This window comes from Hirundo rustica, chromosome Z (genome assembly GCF_015227805.2).
Source record: "Hirundo rustica isolate bHirRus1 chromosome Z, bHirRus1.pri.v3, whole genome shotgun sequence".
NCBI classification, from domain to species: Eukaryota; Metazoa; Chordata; class Aves; order Passeriformes; family Hirundinidae; genus Hirundo; species Hirundo rustica.
In genome coordinates, this window is record NC_053488.1 from 2,042,841 (window position 1) to 2,063,203 (window position 20,363).

The 20,363-nt window shown below is 46.4% G+C and overlaps 1 protein-coding gene across 7 annotated transcripts in view; it reads left to right on the plus strand.

Moving 5' to 3' along the window:
• The window catches only part of PIAS2 (protein inhibitor of activated STAT 2), a 31,470-nt gene extending 27,767 nt beyond the window's left edge, over nucleotides 1–3,703 (plus strand). For 3 of the 7 annotated variants that reach the window (XM_040089430.2, XM_040089432.2, XM_040089433.2), the window contains exons 13-14: nucleotides 1,027–1,064; nucleotides 1,728–3,703. In XM_040089430.2, the coding sequence (XP_039945364.1) occupies nucleotides 1,027–1,064; nucleotides 1,728–1,913 (224 nt within the window). In that variant the 3' untranslated portion in view covers nucleotides 1,914–3,703. The remainder of the gene's footprint in view (nucleotides 1–1,026; nucleotides 1,065–1,727) is intronic. The other 4 variants (XM_040089431.2, XM_040089434.2, XR_005704380.2 and 1 more) reach the window with 3 other exon arrangements.
• The last annotated feature ends 16,660 nt before the right edge of the window (nucleotides 3,704–20,363 follow it).

The window sequence follows — 20,363 nt, forward strand, 5'->3', positions numbered from 1 at the left end:
TCCCCTTGTTTCTCTATCCATTTTGGCTCCCTTACTGCTCCCTCCCTCCACTTCTCCCTTGTTAAGAAATCAGTTGTCTTCCCAAATTGGATAGGAGAATAAGCTGAGAGAACAGATGTCTAGAACTGTTGTCCAGCTCTTACCAATTGAAGTTTTAGAACTTGTACAGACAAAAGAAGCCGTCAGTTCCGTAAATGCGGCTGACCTTTAAAATCTCCTTCAAAATTTTTCTCTGCTGAAGAAGAGAAGGAGAGATGTCATGGGCCAGAAGAGATTTGGAGGTGAGGGGAGAGGGAGGGAGTATATCATTTCTTTCTGTTGACATAGCAAACACAAGGCCAATATTTAGAAAAAAAAGAAAAACCAACTAAAAATGTGGTAATTTCTCATTGGTTTCATAATTCTAAACATCTTGCCCTAAATGCTTACACGCTAATGGTGTTTAAGATGGACACTCGTTGTCACTGCTCTTGGAGGATATACATTGAACTACTTGTAGTTTCCTCTTCTTCGTTCCTTTTATTTGTCTAGACACAAAACGGGGATGATATTAGAAATGTTTCCTTATTGGCTGCCCGTGGGTGGAGGAAGAGACCTGCTGCTTGTTTTTGGACTTGTGCATGTTGTGACTTTACTTCATTCCAGCATCTTTAATGTGATGACACTCTTCATGTCCCAGTTTGGCCAAGTCAGGTACAATATGCAGTGAAACTTGCATTAATGAACCAACAGCTCCAAATGGCAACCTCCATCTAAGCAACCACATTGAACCACCCAGCAATATCCAGTGAATAATACATCATTATGTCATCCTCATTCTTAAAAAGAGCCACTTGTACTAGATAACTCGTTTTGCTGCTGCCTGAAGTAGTCGTTGAGAGTGGTGTCACAGTGGTATATTCCATTTAGAAATTCTGTATGAATTGCAAAATCTGTTCTACAACCACAGAAAAAAAAAATCCTTAAGTTTGTTGTGTGTGAATAAAAGAGAGACTTGCCTGTTTATCATCCTTCTCTTCTTCCTAGGTCTGGATTTTCTTTCGCTAATCCCAGTTGACTCACAGGTACGTTTCTGATCTGTTGTGGGGCTAATTTCCAAGTCTGATTTTTGGGATGTTGTGCTCCAGTAATTATCAGGATGCCATCATCCAAACTCTGTTTGCAGTTCACTTGCTTAGACCTAACTAGGAAAACCTAGCAAGAGCTGGTAATGAAGATGCATTCAAGAGGATTCAGTTTGGCCTTTCTATGATGAATCCAGGCCTGGAAACCCATTCTTTGCTGATAGTTTGCTTTACTTAAAGTAAATACTTGATCAGCACTAACTTGAATATACCCAGAGTGTATTTAAGGCTTTGGCACAGGCTGCGCAGAGCAGCTGCAGCTGCCCCATCCCTGGAATTGTCCCAGTTGGACAGAGCTTGGAGCAGCCTGGGATGGACAAGGGTATCCCTGCCATGGCAGGGGATGGGATGAGATGAGCTTTAAGGTCCCTTCAAACCCAAACCATTCCGGGGAACAAAAAGGGGAGGGCGAGGGGAGGAGGCTCGTGGCTGCCATCCCCGCTTGGTCACCAGTTTGCGGAACTCTTCTCCTCGATGCGCACCCTCGCCGAGGTCCCGCTAGGAACGCGTCTGGTGCTCGTTGTGTGGGGAAGACGTGTCTTCAGAGCATACATTTCCCTCACGCAGTTAGTCTCTTCACTCTTCGTTGTTTGTTTCAAGCAGTACTGTCCTCCTATGTTTTTGGATAGTCTCACCTCAACCTTAACAAGCAGCACGCCTGGCAGCATCATCACCTCCACCAGCCACCACGAGAGCAGCACGCACGTTAGCTCCTCGGGCCGGGCCGAGGCCGGCGTCATCACCAGCAGCGGCGGCGGCAGCGCGCCCGACATCATCTCCCTGGACTGACCCTCGGGGCAGCATGGGACCCCGCAGGCATTGCACACAGCTGCTGCTGCTCCTCCTTCCCCCCACCATGGAATTCCAGCACCTCGGAGCTCACTCTGATATTTATTGAAAGGGTTTGCCTCCTGGGAGAGTGCGGTGAATTTGTTGATGCTAGGATGAGAATGGTTTTTGGTTGGGGTTTTTTTTTTTTTTCCCTCTGTCTTCTGCTCGTTGAATAGCTGGTGTAGAAAAGGCCCTTTTGAGAATACATGTTCAAGCTTCTGGTTTGTTCTGGGGATATAGACTTACTGTTGTGTGGATTCCATAAGTGGTTTCTAATTTTGTTGTAAGACACAGCAATAATGTAAAAACAAATGAGGTTTTTTTTTTTTAATAAAGAAAAGCACTTACTCTAGGACAGCAACTAGGACAAAGCTGGAGAAGTGTAAGAATTAGTGAATTTTTAATGTTTTCACTGGGGCCTGTAATAAACTTCATTAAGAGAATGGAGCTTTGAAATAGCCATGACGTGTTTTAGGTCTTGTTCCCCGCCGCCCCTTTACCCGGGGATGTACAGGAAGCCTCTATAAATGGAGTTGTTGGGGTTTTTTTTCCCTAGTCTCATGTTTTTTGCAAATGCAACAAGAGCCTAAGCTGTGACCTCTTCCTCTTTATGTTCTTTGAGCTAGGAAGGGGACAGATTATCTATGCAAACCCTGCATCACACAGTCTCTGTGCTGCCATGTTATAATTGGGACACCTTGCCACCACCAGAAACTCCCAGTATACAGTTGAGTGTACAGCTGCTTTCTGTGGCAGCGGTAAGGAGATAAAATAGGAGCAACTTTCTCCAGTGCAGGAGTATTTTCTGGATTTCCTGATAATGGTTTCTGTCTCTTCAGCAGCTGCTGTATTCCACGTGGACTGTGAGGGAGGCTTGGCTTTTTAGGAGATAGAAGCCATAGCTGCACAGTATCCCTAACCTAATTTTAAATTGTGTGCTTAGGGCTTTTAATGATGCTTTGCCCCGCATTTCCTGGCCTCCTGATTGTTGCTTTTCTACTTCAAAGGGAACAACTCCCCCCTGTTTTACTCCTCTGATGACCGTGCTGCTTTGTTTGTGTGTATGTGGTGTCTGCCCACACACACCTGGGGATAACCTCAGCAGTACTGTATGTGGAAGAGGTTACAGACTAGGAGAACCAAGTCATTTCCATGGAGCTGGAATAATGGTATTGTCTGTGTATGCTGAAATAACAGCTTTTCCAAGTGTTGCGTTTCTGTTAAGTAACTGTATTTGAGATTATTCCTTCCCTAATGACCAGATAGTAGGTTTTTTGCTAACTTCATGTTCCTTTTTTCTTACCTCTTTAGTTGGATGTCTGGTGCTTTTTGCCTTCCAGTACAGTTACAGTATTTGAACCAAGTACATGGATGAGAAATATTGAACCAGGATGTTTTGTAACTTTTGTCTGCCCTGTACCCCTACCTTTAATGCTGCATTACTGTTCCTTATTGCCTTTTTTGTATGATTTTTCACGGCAGTCTTGAGTTCACCTGTTGGTCTTAATAGTGCACCCAATCTCCCTTTTTTTCTTATCTGTTTAATATTTTGTACCTGTTAAGGATCAGTTGTTAGCATGATTTATTTCCAATAAAACCATGCTTTTCATGAAGTTTTTCCTGATGGCCTGCAGCAGATCAGTGCTTTCTGCATCACCGTTGCACGTCGACTTGACTTATAAGTAGAGTGTGGAAAGAGGTTCCAAGAGTTACTCTGAATAAAGGTTTTAAAACTGGTCTCTGCTGAAGATGCTGTTTGTGCTCTTAATGTCGGACTCAAGCGTGGCTGCACTGGCTGAGGGGATGAGAACATCTCACGTGTACATCAGAAAAGTGAAGTAAGGACAAGTGTCCTTAGGATGTGCTCCAACCCAACATGCGTGTAATGAAATACAGCTGCAGTTTTGTAAATTACTGTGCCCCGTGTAGAAGGCAGTAATTGGGGCTGAGGTAGGATTGTGTTCTTCAGCTGCTGTGGGCTGCAGGCTGCATTTGTCTTCTAAACCTTCCAGAGCCATGACAGCAACAGTGTGAGCTGAAGATATTTCAGCCTGGATTGTCACAGGCCCTGGTGCAAGTGCTGTTCCTGCAGTGCCAGTAAGTTCAAGGCGTGTGTAACTCCTGAATCCTTTCAACTCTGCTGAGGATGAGAGTGTACCAAGGGGTCAGAGCAGTGCACTGCCCCCTTCCATCCTCCTGCTTCCGCAAGAGAGCAGGGAATTTGTTGGGATGGGTGGAGAGGGGGATGAGCTGCAGCGGAGGTGGGGCCTGCACCACTCCCATCCTACTCCGCCACTCTGGCCAGTGTAGCTAGATGTGGCTTTGGTTCATTTTCCTTTCAACAACTAAAACACATCAGGATGTCTATCCAAGAACTTCTAACAGGAAAAAGCTTGGAGAAAAGGCTGGATAACTTCTTGACTCTTTGTGCTGTTGAGGGGACTGTATCAAATACAGCTTTGAGCCGGCTGCAGAAGGGCAGTAAAGCTGATGAGGTTAACACAGATAACAGTATGCTGTGAAAGCCTTGCTACACAAACTGGCCTTTTTCCCCTCACCCCTGCATTAGCTATGATTTTTTTTTTTTTTTCTGCTGTTTATGGAAGTGAGCTAGCTGCTAAAATCCTAGTGACAGAAAGACTCTGCCTTCTTCAAGGCTCCCACCCTGAGCTGGCTTCTGATTTTCGTACTTACCATCAGATAAAGCTGTTGGAGAGCCGTGGAGGCAGGACTTTCCTGCTCAACACCACCACACCTGCTCCCGGAGCTTGTGCACCTGTCCAGCAGCAGGAACAGGCATTTCCTGAATCAGAAAATAGTGTGACACAATCCCCGTCCCCTGTGCCGGCAGATCTGAGTCACCTCCAGTGCTGGGGACAGCTCTGGGCTCCTCAGGACAAGAGAGACACCGAGGGGCTGGAGCGTGTCCAGGGCAGGGAAGGGAGCTGGGGATGGGGCTGGAGCCCCAGGAGAGGCTGAGGGAGCTGGGGAAGGGGACGGAGCCCCAGGAGAGGCTGAGGGAGCTGGGGAAGGGGCTGGAGCCCCAGGAGAGGCTGAGGGAGCTGGGGAAGGGGCTGGAGCCCCAGGAGAGGCTGAGGGAGCTGGGGAAGGGGACGGAGCCCCAGGAGAGGCTGAGGGAGCTGGGGAAGGGGCTGGAGCCCCAGGAGAGGCTGAGGGAGCTGGGGAAGGGGCTGAGCCTGGAGAAAAGGAGGCTCAGGGGGAACCTTGTGGCTCTGCACAACTCCTGACAGGAGGGGACAGCCGGGGGGGTCGTGCTGTGCTCCCAGGGAACAGGGACAGGGTGTTCTGGTTCCAGCCAGGATGAAATTCCTTTCCGCAGTAGGTGCGAGGGGCATGGCCAGGACCTGGGGGTTTTTCTGTACCACCTCACATTGCCAGTGGTGGGAGATGGGGAGCTTCTCAATGGATTGGAGCTGTTTGCAGTAGGTTGTGCTCCATGGCGACCACTTTGCATGTGAATCTCTGTTTTATACACTTTTATCCGTGCTGTTTCTTTCACTGTTTATTTTCTTATCTCATTGGTGTTTCTAGTAAATTGTTCTTATCTCAACCCCTGATCTTTACCTTTGGTGCCTTCCCCTCTCAAGCCACCTCAGTGGTCGAATGGTGTGGGGAGAAGAGAGTGATTAGTGAATACCATTCCTAAACTACTAACTGTGCAAGAGCAAATGGCCTCAAGTTGTGCCAGAGGAAGTTTAGACTGGACGTGATGGAAAAATTCTTCACAGAAAGGCTGTTGGACACTGGAAGGGGCTGCCCAGGGAGGTGGTGGAGTCCCTGTTGCTGGAGGTGTCCAAGGAGGGACTGGATGTGGCACTTCAGTGCTCTGGGCTGGTGAGGAGGTGGGGATTGGTCACCAGCTGGACTTGATGATTTTTGATGTGGAGGTCTTTTTCAATCTAAATAATTCAGAGAGTCTGTGATTTCAGTGTTAGCAGGGATTTTCTTTATCTCATTTAAATCTAGGTGGTGGGTGCTGAAAATCTTACCTGGAACTTGCAGGTCTAAGTAAAGTTTCTTGTAGGAGACTTTAACTTGTAGGAGACTTGTAGGTAAAGCCTCTTGTAGGAGACAAGGAACTCAGAGAAAAAAAGAGGGTGTATCACCTTTGGAAAGAGGAGCAGGCAACTCAGTAAGTGTTCAGGGATGTTGCTGGATCATGCAGAAAGAAAAATGGAGAGGTGAAAGCCCAGTTAGAACTTAATCTGGCCACTTCTGTGAAGGTTAATAAAAAATGTTTTTATAAATACATTAATGGCAGAAAGGGGGGGTAAGGGCAACCTCCATTCTTTACTGGATGGCAGGGGGAATACAGTAACTAAAGATGAGGAGAAGGCTGAGGTACTGAACACCTTCTTTGCCTCAGTTTTCAACAAGACATTGTCCTCAGGGTAAGCGGCCTCCTGGGCTGGTAGATGGGCCCAGGGAGCAGAACAGCTCTGCTGTGATCCTGGAGGAAGCACCTGGTGACCTGCTGAGCCACTCAGATGCCCACGGGTGTCTCCGGGACCAGATGGGATCCATCCTAGGGGGATAAGGGAGCTCAGCAAGGAGCTTATCCAGCCATTCCCCGTCCTTTATCATCAATCCTGGCTCACTGGGGAGCTCCCAGAGGACAGGGGATGCCAATGTGAGCCCATCCCCAAGAAGGGCTGGAAGGAGGATCTGGGGAACTCCAGGCCTGTGTGCCTGACCTCGGTGCCTGGCAAGGTCATGGAACAGATCACCTTGAGTGAGATCAGATCACCTGATCAGCTACAGCATGGCCGAGGGATCAGACCCAGCCAGCGTGGGTTTAGGAGGGGCAGGTCCTGCCTGACCAACCTGAGCTCCTTTTATACCCAGGTAGCCTCCCTGATGGATGTGGGAAAGGCTGTGGATGTGTCTACCTGGACTGCAGCAAAGCCTTTGGCACCGTGTGCCACAGCATTCCCTGGAAAAGCTGCAGCCCACAGCTTGGGCAGGTTCCCTCTTCACTGGGAGAATGAAGAACTGTCTGGAGGCTGGGCCCAGAGAGTGCTGGGGATGCTGCTGCATCCAGTGGGTGTCCAGGCACTGGTGGTGTCCCCCAGGGATGTGTGTTGGGCCCAGTCCTGTTTAATATCTTCATGGACAAATGGCAGATGACACCAAGCTGGGGGTGCGTGTGGATCTGCTGGAGGGTAGGAGGGCTCTGCAGAGGGCCCTGGACAGGCTGAATCCAGGGCTCAAATGCAACAATGTGAGGTTTAACAAGACCAAGAGCCAGGTCCTGCACTTTGGTCACAGCAATCCCTTGCAGAGCTACAGGCTGGCAGAAAGAGACCTGGGGGCATTGATGGACAGCTGGCTGGACATGAGCCAGCAGTGCCCAGGTGGCCAAGAAGGTCAATGGCACCTGGCCTGGATCAGGAATGGTGTAAGCAGCAGGAGCAGGGCAGGAATTATCCCCCTGTGCTCAGCGCTGGTGAGTGTGTCTGGTTCTGGTTCCCCCTAATTTAGGAAGGACATTGAGGTAGGTGCTGAAGCATTTCCAGAGAAGGGCAACATGGCTGGTGAGGGTCTGGACTACAAGTCCTGTGAAGAGCAGCTGAGGGAACTGGGGAACTGAGGGAAAGGGGCTGAGCCTGGAGAAAAGGAGGCTCAGGGGGAACCTTGTGGCTCTGCACAACTCCCTGACAGGAGGGGACAGCCGGGGGGGTCGTGCTGTGCTCCCAGGGAACAGGGACAGGAGGAGGACACAGTCCTAAGTTGTGTCAGGTGAGGTTTAGGTCGGGCATCAGGAAGCAACTCTTCAGAGGGGGATTGGGCATTGGGATGGGCTGCCCAAAGAGGTGGTGTTGTCACCAACCCTGGAGGTGTTTAAGAAAAGATCGGATGTGACACTCAGTGCCAAGATGTCCTGGGGGTGACTGTGTATCCCCCAATCGTCTGTTGGGTGCATGTGGGAGGGAAGCACCATTTGTTTTTCCCCAGGAAAACTCTGCTCATCGGAGTGACCTTGAAGCGGGGGAGTTGGAACACTGCAAGATGAAAGAAGCTCTGTTGTTTTTTTCCCCGGCAGTTAGTTAGTTTAGTGCTAGCGTAGTTAGACGCTGTAGAATAGCTGAAGCTTTTTGCCTTTTTTTTTTTTTTTTTTTCTTTTTTTTCCCTTTCTTTCTTTTTCTTTTTTTTCCCTTCTGTTTTTTTCTTTTTTGCCCTCTCCTTGGAACTGTTCCAACCTCTCCGGACTAAGGACCTGGGGGAAGCACGGGGGGCCTCCACAGGGGACCCACCCCACCAAGACCAGCCCTGCACATCTCCTTTTCTCCCAGCGCCAGCGGAGATGGAGCGGCGGAGCACAGTGACTATCTGCAAGAGGAGACTTTCTTTAAGTTTGTTATCCCTCTGTAAGCAGCACAAAGCTCTTGTCATCGGGTATTGTGCTGGGAGTGCTTTGCCTGTTTAATAAACAGGTTTTTCCCACTTCTCTCTGAGGAAGTCTCTTCGCGAACCGGTTGCGGGAGGGGAGGGGGATCCCATGGCGGGGTTTCTCCCAAAATCTGCCTGAAACCACCACACATGGTCTGGGTGACAAGGTGGTGTTGGGGTCACAGGTTGATGGACTTGATGACTTCAGAGGTCTTTTCCAATTGTTTCTGTGATTCTGAGTGGAACAGCCTTTTGCCATCCAGAGCACAGAGGATTCCTGTTAGGAAATCGAAGAACATATCTTCTGTCTAAGAGAACAAAACCTGACCGTTCAGCAAGAATTCTTGCCAGAGCAACAGTGAAGAGAGGCACTTTCTAGGTTAAAAACAATTGTGGTCCAGGCAAACTAAAGAACATCATTAGTTCTAGGTAGATTTTTTTAAAGTGCATTTTTGACACAGGCAGGAGACATCACAAACAACATTCAAGTAACAACAACCACATAAGTCAAATCAGGATGTGTTTTTTTTTTTTTTTGGTTTTTTTTTTTTTTTTTAGTTAGGTGATCATGTCATCACCACACTTTGTTAATACTCTGTGTGTATTCAGTGTGATGCTCTAGAAACTTTCCATTTCCTTCCTAGTTTTAAGAAGAAACTGTCAGGACAAAACCGGGCAGCGCATCACACACCATGAAACAGAAGTGAGTACAACTCACCTAGGAAGTTATTCAGAGGTGGAACAAACTCCTTGAAGCATTTTCCTTTGCTGTTTCAGGCACAACTTACCAAGGATCCCCAGGCAGAATCTGCCAGTGCTCAAAGATGCACTGGAAAATCCTGGCTGCCAGTGTTGGATGTCAAATTGGCAGTAAAACCTAGTGAAGGGAAAAAAAAAAAAAAAAAAAAAAAAAAAAAAAAAAAAAAAAAAAAAAAGATGTGCCAGCTACAGGAAAAAATAGAACTGGCTTATTGTGAGTTTCTGCATAGACAAAACCCTAGAACACCCTAATGGTAGCTAGGAAACTGCTGCTTTCCAATTAATTCTTTAAAGCAGGTAAAAGTGAGGCCAACTCCCACTTGCAGAAAGATTTCACGTGACCAAGTTAATTGGCACTAAAAAGGCAAAATTCAATTCAGATAGACAGAGCGGGATACGGAGGAAAAGGTGTTTCACATGTCGCAGGAACTGACCTGGTCAGCTTGAGCTCCTTGGGCTATTATAAGCACCCAAAAGTGTTAATTCAGTGCTCAGAAGCAGCCAAGGTGAGAAATGGAGTGCTTGCACCTGTGAGGAAAGGAGCAGGACATGAAACAATATGCTCAGTGACAGCCTGTCCTTCATCATGAACCTGTGCAGTGCGGCTCTATTATTATCAAAAGCAATTACTGCAGAGAAGGTTCCAGAAGGGGAACACAAACAAAGCCCTGAGCACACTCAGCCAGCTCGGGCCCTCCAGCGTGGGAAAGGCAGCAGACCAGTAGGACAGATACAGCGGGCTAAAAATTAAAAATGGAAAAAGACCTCCTAAATACTCAAACCCAGACACACAAGTATGTAAATCATTATTTTAAGAAGGTGGATTGCCAGTTTAGGCTTTAAAAGTTGACCATCTCTTACTTCATCACTGATTACTTAAGCAGGTACCACAGTGATGCTTTGAAAGGAGCCACCTCCAAAATAAAACATGGCATTTCCTGCAGTCTTTCCCATGTGAGGAGTTCCAAAGTGAAGCTTCTCGATATCACAGGATACTCCTAAAGTGCATTTTTAAAAAAAAGGCAGGAGTGAAACGGGACACGCAAACAAACCACAGTATCAGAGGAAGGTCTCTGTTCCACACTGTGAAGTTTCAGGGGCAGCATAAGAAAAATCACATTATTTTGAAGGCAGCCTTAGGATTGGCAAGGGGATGTCCTGTCATGGAAGCTCCTTGGGCTGGCACAGTGTTTTCCTTTTAAAGCTTAAAATTTGTACTAAATTTCCTACCCTGCTGCTGCTGGTGACCAATTCTTTCTCCCAGGCATCCTGCAAAGGAAAATCTTTACTTACAATGATGGAAACCCAACCTGAAAAGGAAAAATCTGACCGTGCAGGAGCTGCCACGTCTTTCTGGCACCCTCTGCTGGCACCAAAGCCTGGAGGAGCTGCTTGCCAGGAAAAAAAGGAGTAAATTATCCGAACTGGAGATGTTCTGACCCGAACATGTACAGGACAACAGGCTGGCAACCAGTCTGATAAATTCTATACCTAAAACCCCCCATCAATTTGGCTTAGAAACATCACTACAGCTGCAAAACTCCCCTGCTTTGCCTGGATAGGTCTCACATGTCACAGAGGTGGAAAAAAATTCTCCATTTTGCTCTTTCATCCTTGCACTCACATCCTTCAGCCCTGATGGCCAATACATTTTTTTAGGCAGCTGGGCTGGTATATTTCCTGCCCACCACCCAGCACTGCGGTCTGGAATTAATTTTTAAAACAGGTCTTAAATCTTCTGATTGTTTTTAAGATAGTTTAAGATAAATTGGTATGTGAAAAGCTGGGCTTAGAGATAAACAAATGCTTTCAGGATGGAATGTATTTTCCAGGCTTTTCATGGAAAAAATTTAATCTACTAAGAAAACCCAGTTACTCAAAGGCCAGAAGTTAATGGTTAAACAGTTCAAAAAGAGTTTATAAAAATCCACCCAATTCTTTCTGCTCTTTCTAGTTATTTAGAATACCCATTTCCTGGTATCCCAAAGGTTTATTGACAGAAAGAAAGAAGTTACCTCCAAATAGTAACTTTGCCAGAGGAAAGGTAATTCATAAAGAACAATTTACCTAGCTGCCTGCTTTTGCCATTTCCACTTAACCTTTTCATAACTTTAGTATAAAAAGCCTCCTAGAATCACAGAATGAGAATGGCTTGGGTTGGAAAGGAACTTCAAGTCCCACCCTCTGCCATGGGCAGGTGTTACAAATGTGCCAGGAGACCAGCTCCATATTAAAGGCCTTTATTAAGGACAGCTCTGGGTGCGGAACTCGAGGGGTCATGCACAATGCCGCTGCTCCCAATGGACGACGTGGAGGAGGTGGTTCATTTTTGCCATCCGGCAGAACTGGGGCTTCCATCCTCACGAGAGTCCCTTAGGAAGACAATGATAGCTCCAAGTCTAGGGGGGCGTCCTTTTTGTCAAGAACTACCAGGGTCATGCTGATGACACAGGGCTGGCTCCTATCAATGATCTGAGGTTCCGTACCGTTTTGCCGGGCTAGAGTTGTTACTTTCAATCCTCAGTTATCTGGTGGCTCTTCATCTCTGGGGGTCTTTTGTGCCAAGTGTAGCTTAATTTGTATATGTATATGTCCTTGGGCGCAGAGTCTCCTGGGAGCAGAGGCGGTGACGCTCGATGGAAAGGGAGTACAGCGTAGAGTAGGGAATAGGGGTACAAACAAACAAGTTTTTGCTTATGAAATATTAAACGTAGAAGAATAACTTTTAACAGTAACTAAGAGCTCATATTTTAGGAATTTATTTCTTAGAGGCGAGTCACAGGCTGGTAGAGGCAGCGCCTCTGGAGAGCCAGGCCTAGGCCTCATCCCTCCATCCTGTCCCATCCTGTCCCATCCTGTCCCATCCTGTCCCTGCCAAGGACAGCAAGGGACAGCATGGGACAGCATGGGACAGCATGGGACAGGATGGGACAGCATGGGACAGCATGGGACAGCATGGGACAGGATGGGACAGCATGGGACAGGGGAATGAGCCTCCCTCTGGCCAGGGCCAGCTGCTACATGCACCACTGCAGCCCCATCACTCCAGGGCTCTGCCACCTCAGTGTAAAGAAGTTCTTCCTCAAGCTGAGGAAGAACTCCTCCAGAAATGCCCCTCTCTCCTTTCTCACCTGCCAGCAGAAAACCTTTCTCAACCTTGGGCAGGTGTTGCCAAGAGGCCTGGAGGAGCTGGAGGCCTTTTCCAGCACGCAGAAGGTGCTGTGGTGGCTCAAAAGCCATGTTCCCAGTGATGCAGGGAGCTTGGCCAAGGAGGACGAGGACTGGGGAAACAAGGTTGACAAGGGGCAGAGCCATGAGATATTGGAAGAGGACATCACACGTGCAGTGTCCTCAGAGAGACAGGAAGACAGAAGGCAAAAGCAGGAGTCCCAAGCCATGTCAAAAGAGGAGAGTGGCCAAGAGGTGTTTCAAGGGCAAGAGGATGAGAAGCCAGCAGCAAGAGGAGAGGGAATCAGCACAGTGCAGAGCACATCTCCTGCCCTGGCCGCTTCCATGGACACCAAGGATGAGGCAGCCATGTCCCCAAGTGGAGCAGGAGCTTGCCTGCTGCCCTCACAGGCCCCTGCAGACAGATCTCCTTCCCTGGCAGCCGCTCCCGGCCCGCAGCAGCCGCAGCCACAGTCCCTGTTCAGGAGGGCACTCAGGGCTGTGCGCAGGGCCTTCCTGGGCACCTGCCACCCACGGCGGCGGCTGCAGCAGTGCCCTGCTGCCAGTGCCAGGCAGGGGCCAGGAGATGGCTGCTCTGAGCCTCAGCAGTGTCCCTGAGAGAGTGACCCAGGGATACCCAGCAGGGATGGATGCAGGGACAGTGCCTCAGGCATCTGCCTGTCCCCTGGCCATCCTGCTGCCACTCTGCTCGTGGCTGTGTCTGCGTAACACCAACCAATGATTCTACTTTAGACAGTTAGATTAGAAATATTTTTTTAATTTCACACATCGTTTTCACTTAGACTGTATTTTATATTTCTTTGTATAGAATAGGTTATGGTTTTTCTTCAGTGAAGTGGTCATTATATCCCAATTAACTGACTTGTGTGCATTAAAACAAAATAAATATTCAAGACCAAAAATGATATTTTTCTCTGGTTTCTTGTCTCTTCCATGGAACAGCTGCGCTGGGAATGGAATCAGGGTCAGGTGCCAGGGCTTTGTGTTGAACTCTGTGACATCACAGGGCCCCCGCTGTGACCATGGCAGGAGTGAAGGAGCGCAGAGCCCTGGGGTGCCCACTCTCGGGAGAGCACTTCCCACAGGAGGCTGCATCTCCCCTGGAGCTCCTGGCAGCTCTGCAGCACAGGGTGTCACGAGGTGACATGGAGAAGCATTGGAAGCAGGGCAGCTCCCTGATGCACAAGGAGCTGCCGAGCATGGACTGGATGCAGCGGATGATGGCGGCGGCAGGAGGGACAGGCTGGTGGTGGGATGAGGCCGCATGGAGCTACGTGGGGAGTGGGGCTGGGCTTGCTGGCACCGTGAGGGACGCGGTGCCATGGCAGCTGCCTCCATGCCACTGCTCTCCCTCCTGCTGGTCTTGCTTGCCAAGGGGGATTTACAAATATGCAGGAGACCAGCTCCATATTAAAGGTCTTTAGTAAGGACAGCTCTGGGTGGGGAACTCGAGAAGTCACGCACACTGCCTCTGCTCCTGATGGACGACGTGGAGGAGGTGGTTCATTTTTGCCATCCGGCAGAACTGGGGCTCCCATCCTCACAAGAGTCCCTGGGAAGACAATGATGGCTCCAAGTCTGGTGCGGCGCCTTTTTGTCAAGAACTACCAGGGTCATGCTGATGACACAGGGCTGGCTCCAATCAATGATCCGAGGTTCTGTACCGTTTTGCCGGGCTATAGTTGTTATTTCCAATCCTCAGTTATCTGGTGGCTCTTCATCTCTGGGGGTCTTTTTGCCAAGTGTATCTTAATTTGTATATGTATATGTCCTTGGGCGCAGAGTGTCCTGGGAGCAGAGGCGGTGACGCTCAACGGAATGGGAGTACAGCATAGAGTAGGGAGTAGGGAATAGGGGTACAAACAAACAAGTTTTTGCTTATGAACTATTAAACTTAGTAACTTTTAACAGTAACTAAGAGCTCATATCTTTGGCATTTATTTCTTACACAGGGACACTTTCCCCTGTCCCAGCCTGCTCCAAGCCCTGTCCAGCCTGGCCTTGGACACTGCCAGGGATCCAGGGGCCGCCACAGCTGCTCTGGGCACCCTGTGCCAGGGCCTCAACACCCTCCCAGACACCAATTCCTTCCCAAGATCCCAGCTGTGCCTGCCCTCTGGCACTGGGAGCCATTCCCTGGTTGCTGTCCCTCGGTGCCTTGGCCCCAGTCCCTCTGCAGCTCTCCTGGAGCCCCTTCAGGCCCTGGCAGGGGCTCGGAGCTCTCCGTGGAGCCTTCTCTTGTGCAGCTGAGCAGCCCCAGGTGTGCCTTAGAAGAAGCTTGGCTGTCCTAAGAGTTAACCTGCTAAACTAAAAAAAGTCTACGCTTACCCTCTTACAGTCAAATCAAGACAAAATATTGCTTTACCTTGAAGTCAGGATCCAGAACTAGCTGGCAGAATGTCTTAAACAACTTCTTTTCATCTGGGCTAGTGGCAGTATTGCTGAGTTTTCCAACTGCTGGATCAAAATATTGGAAGAAAATGTTTATTTTTATTCATCCAGTTTGAACTCGTTGAGTATCCACTTCTCCTGCAAATTTCCACTTAGTTATTTTCAAAAGCAAGCTTTGCAAAGTTTCACGTTTAAGCAGAGATTGAAATAACAGAAGGTGGCTAATTTCAATATAGACTAACTACTAGAAGGCTGTGGAGGCAAAGGATGGCTTTTTGCTCATTTAGGCCTTTGAGATATATATATATATATATATATATATATATATATATATATATATATTACTATAAGCACTGACTTTAACATGCATTTTTTTCCAGGTTGGACAGGGTTTGGAGCAACCTGGTCTAGTGGAAGCTGTCCCTGACCCTGGCAAGGGGTTGGAACAGATGAGCTTTAGGATCCCTTCCATCCCAAACCATTCTGGTATTCTATTATTTTTAGGCTTTTACAGGGGAATGAGCACTTTAGGCAACTTTGCCATCAGGAATCTACTGCTCCACCCTGCTATCTCTAACTGCATTTTGAAGCCTTGCTGAAATCATTTAAATAAGATAAATCCTGGAGGAGCCTATGAGCTATGTGAGTCAGGGTAGGTAAATTTATTATAAGGCACCAGAAGACAAGCAAATACATTGAACTTTCACACCTGTATAAATCATTCCGTTAACAGCAAGCTGTGTACAAAGCTAATAGCAAATCGAGCCTGTTGATTTCAACAATTTCAGGTTCGTTAAATTCACAGAATTACTTACTGGAATCATAAGACTGTATTTGGTTTATCATCTTGTGTTTGTGCATTAATTTTACCCATGCAGACCAATGAAATAATTTAGTTTCCGAAGCTGTGAGAATGAATCTTTTCTCTCTGCTCTTACAGAGAAGAGAAGGCACACACAGATACTACACGACAAGAAATTTCCTTTCTCAGTGCTGTGGTTTAACACTCAGATACTTAAATATTTTTGTTGCCAGAGTTCTAAGCTCCCCCCTGGGGCTGCCTGTGGGAGCTCAGCTCAGCAGAAGCACTTGTATGCACCGCTGACATCCTCAGAGTGTCACTGTGGTATCTCAGCATGGATCTGCAGCGTTCCCTCTACTTCCTCTCCACGCCAGAGGCTTCTCGCCGGCTCTCCCGCTTCATTTCAAGCTTAACCGCAGAAGCAAGAGTTTCATTCCATACAGTGGGAATACTTATAACGAAGGTTAAATTGGAACTTGAGAAATATATTTTTAAAACTTCGAGCAGGATCTGGAGGATGATCACTTTGTGATGAGCATTAACTGAATTGTTAGTGAACTTTTTCTGGCATTTAAAATTGAGGTGGCTCTTTCTGCCACACAGATGGGATTGGCCTGACTTAAGGGTGGCTGAGATTCATGGAATATAAGAATCAGAGTCAAATCCTGGCTGAGAGACCTTTGTTTCAGTAACTAGGTAAGGTGCAGTCAATTTTAGCTGTAAAACAAACCAGTACAGGAGAATTCTATCTGAACAAAGGGAAATGGAACTGGGCTGGTTCAGATACTACTTTTTTCAGCAAAGAGGTACAAGATCAACTTTCTCACCAGTTTTTAGTCTTGACAATTCCTCCCCTTAACAGCTGGACCACCAGAGAAAACTCCCAGTTGACTTTGCTTTTTCCATTTCACAGTTCTCAGCTGCAACATGGGAAATACTATTTGTCTTTCTCTCCAACTATGCTTCCAGAGATATCCAGCACAATATCATATAATTTCTGATAGAAAAACAGAGACTTACATCTCCAGATCAGAACAGATCAAATGAAATATCTTCTCAGTCAGGAATAGCAGAAAGGCCAAAGGTTTCTTGTTGTCTAAGTGTCAGAAGCAGCAAAGTGAGGCACAGAAAGCAAATCATATGAGTTTAGAGACCCACAGCTCCCCTTCAGCAGTTTGCTCCAGGCAGATGTCCGACATTTGGAATTTGAATGACGCTGAGAAACTGCCTTGAGGTTACACATCTTGTCACTAGAGGATGGTCTGCTTTGTGAATGCTCCCCTCTCTCCCAGTTGCTTTCATTCCCCAGTTGTTTAGTCTGAAATAACATCCCCAAAAGAAAGAAGTGGGACAGTGAGGGGGGAAGGGGACTGAAGAATAACTCTGAACTACTATGAATGAATGCAATTAATTTGCTTCAAGGCTGGTACTCTCCAAAACTGGATTTCAACCACAGCAAAGTTTTTATACCTTCTTTATGATTGATACCTTATGATTGATATAATATCAATCATTGGTTCAATTTCACCTTCTCCATACATGGGAATGATGACAGTGACATTTTCCACAACACTCTGGCAAAGTTCCTCCAGCTGCAATTGCAGTAAAGAATGGGCCATTTTGTTCATCATCAGTATGGGTTTGATATGTTCTGCAATAGCCTGTCACAGAACTGTCTGCAGACAAACCGCTTAATAAAATATACGCACAATTAAAACTTGTATTATATATGGACAAGCTCTCTAATCTACTTGATAGAATGCTGAGTGGGAAAGTCAAACTGGTACCAAAACCATCATTCTCAGTCTCCTGTACTTTTCTAATGGAAGGAGAAGAGAGACAGGCTCCACTCTCCAGCATTTTACTGAAAGATCAACTTTATTTCCTGCATTCCTACACACGTGTATTTACATTCAGCCGAGATGTTGGATATGTGTTGCAGTAGCTCTCTTCTTGGAGGGTAGAAATGAGCCGAGACACAGACTTCTTGTTTATCACAGCCTGAAAAGGGTCCTGGTTTATTCCTCTTTACAGCTCAGCTATCCTGACTTCGACCATTCACTGACTGGCTGCAGCAAGCTCCTGCTGTGGGTTTCCCTTGCAGTCTCTTACCTAGCTAGACTGTGGCTGCAGGGATTAGCTTGCAGTCTCTGACTGCAGGCTTTTACCTAGACAGACTGTGGCTGCAGGTGCCAACAACTGGCTCTAACTGCAAAACCATACAGACCCCACAGCAGTGATTTTCTCCCCACCATCCTTCTTCCTGATTCCCTCTCACCAACTAACCCACTCCCTTTTATCACAGTTAATCTTTATTGGATATAGCTGTGACTCATCAGGGGCAGGCTGTACTGATTAATAACAGAGCTGTTACTTATCAGGGGAAAGGTCACCTGTATTCCCTTCTCCTATAAATATGAAGTGCTACAATCTCCTAAGGTAGAGGAAAGGCCATGGGCTAAAAATGTGTATCAGAAATCATATAATTAGAAGTTAAACTGTTTGAGAAACAAGCTTCTCCCATCACTTATGTTTTTTTTTTTTCCCCTTAAGAAGGAGAAAGTAAAATACACTGAGTTCTTTCCAGCTGAAGAGCATGTTTACCTGAAACAGTCAGTCACAACAGGGGCGCCATCAGCAACAGGAGGGTTGCTGTGACTTCAGAGAAGAAATCAACATTTCCAGGGAAGTCAATTAAGTTAATAAGAAAACCCAGACCATCCCTGAACTGTCTGATGAAGGCCAAGGTGATGTCTGTGAATTTACAATTCACAGAAATTACATTGTAAGAGAAGAAGATAAAAATAATAGATTAATAATGTTTCATTTTTCTGCTGATTTTATAAATTGCATTGGTTGGACAATTACTGTGCCAAAACTGTTATGGTTCCAATACTTCTTAATATACTTCAATATTTCAATTTCTCAAGTTATTAGGATCTAAAATTCTGCTTTTGGTGTAATGAATTTTTACACTTATTCAAAACCAACACCCTAACATATTAGTTACAGCATGACATCACTGTGAGACACTTGTGGATCGATACTCCAATTCACTTTAAAATTTATTCACTTCAAAATTTTGCAGTTGCAGACATCAGACACAGAGGAAAAACAAGGCAAAGCCCTCCATAATAAGAAATCCACTAAAAATGAAGAATACCAATAAGAAACTCTCCAAAACCTTCTTCTTCCATACTGAGGAGCAGGTGAGAATGGTCAGCGGGTACCATATAAAAGCTCTCCTCCAAAGTTGCCCAGATTGCACTCTGAGGACTGTGCACTTGTGTTATGTAGTGCAGAGACTGAGGCACATGTCAGCTTAAAAAAGATCTGGCAAGAGGCAAGGCTTTCAGCAGAGCCCTCTTCTGTCTTCAGATTTTAAAGAAAAAGACAAGAAGAAAAGATACAAACAGAATTTACGTAGATTCAGTTATGATACATCTTTCTTGCTCTTCTTCTGTGTGCCTGTGAATCAGGTTCCTCCAGGTCTGGCTGAAGAAATCATGCTCTACGCACTGAGAAGTCTAATTTGAAGAAGGTTGATTTGTTGTGTTCTACTGTGAAATTCACCCTGAAGAGGGAGGAAAAAATAACGAAAATTCAGCTATGGCTTTCTTTCAAAGTATACAGATGTTGATAGGAAGTTTTAGAGTTTTACTCTCATCAAATTCAGAATCTAAATAGGAGATGAGGTTGTTCATGTTTTTAAGCTTAGCATTACAAATATCCATCCATGTTTTTGGTGTGTTTGTGTGAATAGAAAAAGCAGAGGCATAACTTAAAATCCAGCCCTGGTTTTGTACCACAAAATGTCAACCACCACAGAAAATGAAGAACCCACTTGCAGAGACACAACAGAACATCCCTTCTGATGGCATCTTGTGTGGGGTCAGGTGTGATAAACCCCGTGCAGGTCCGTCACCTCTGAGGGGCCAGCCCTCACAGAGAAATGGCTTAAAATAATTTTGCAAGACGGCTCTTTAAGTGTGTTTTGTAAAGCAAATGGTTTAATAAAAGATAAAATAACAAACAAGACAGAAACAAAACAAAAATCTGAGCACAGGTGTCAGAGAAGCCTCTGACAACTTGCTAAGACACCTTAAAAAGGCCCAAGCATCTCTGAGCTCATTCTTAAGTATAAGATGATCAACGAGGGATCTTTTGGTAAACAACCAATGGAAACCAGCTACATATCTGAAGAACAGGTGAACAGACCAACAGGTGCCTTCGTCTTGGCACTGAGCCAAGTAAGAAGGGCACGGAAGATTCTAGTTTTCCTTCCTTATATGTTCAGAGGTAAAATGAAACTCTTTTCCTTATACAGGAAACATCTACCTGGTTGTGGGAAATGCACTGCTACACCCTTCAAAATGTTCCAGGAGGGTTTGGTGCACACGGCCAAGAGCTGGAGCTCTCACCATAGCTTAGCTCCATCTTTCTCCTCTCCTCCCACCTCTGCTCCTCACTGTGCCAAGCTCTGCTCCTACTCCAGCTCCCCATCTCCCAGGATCTGAGCCCTCCCAGGTGAGCCTCTCTTCCCAGCCTCCAGCACACCCTAGGTCTCCTCCTTTTGGAGACAAAACACCAGATCTAGAAACTAGTTGTCCAGCTCAGCCAAAAACCTCTTAAAAAACGTTAATGAGCCAAGTCACAAATTTCACAATTTATATTGCTGAAAGAAATAGTTCTTATTTCCATAACTCTTCTATCTCTTGCTAAGAGTATTTCCCCCTTTTTGGCTTGTAAAAAAGAAAGGAAAAAAGAAATCTTGACCTCCAGAAGTGCTGGTACTTATCTGTTAAGTACATGAGACATCTTAGCAAAGCCAGGTGAGATGTTACTAATCTTGGCCT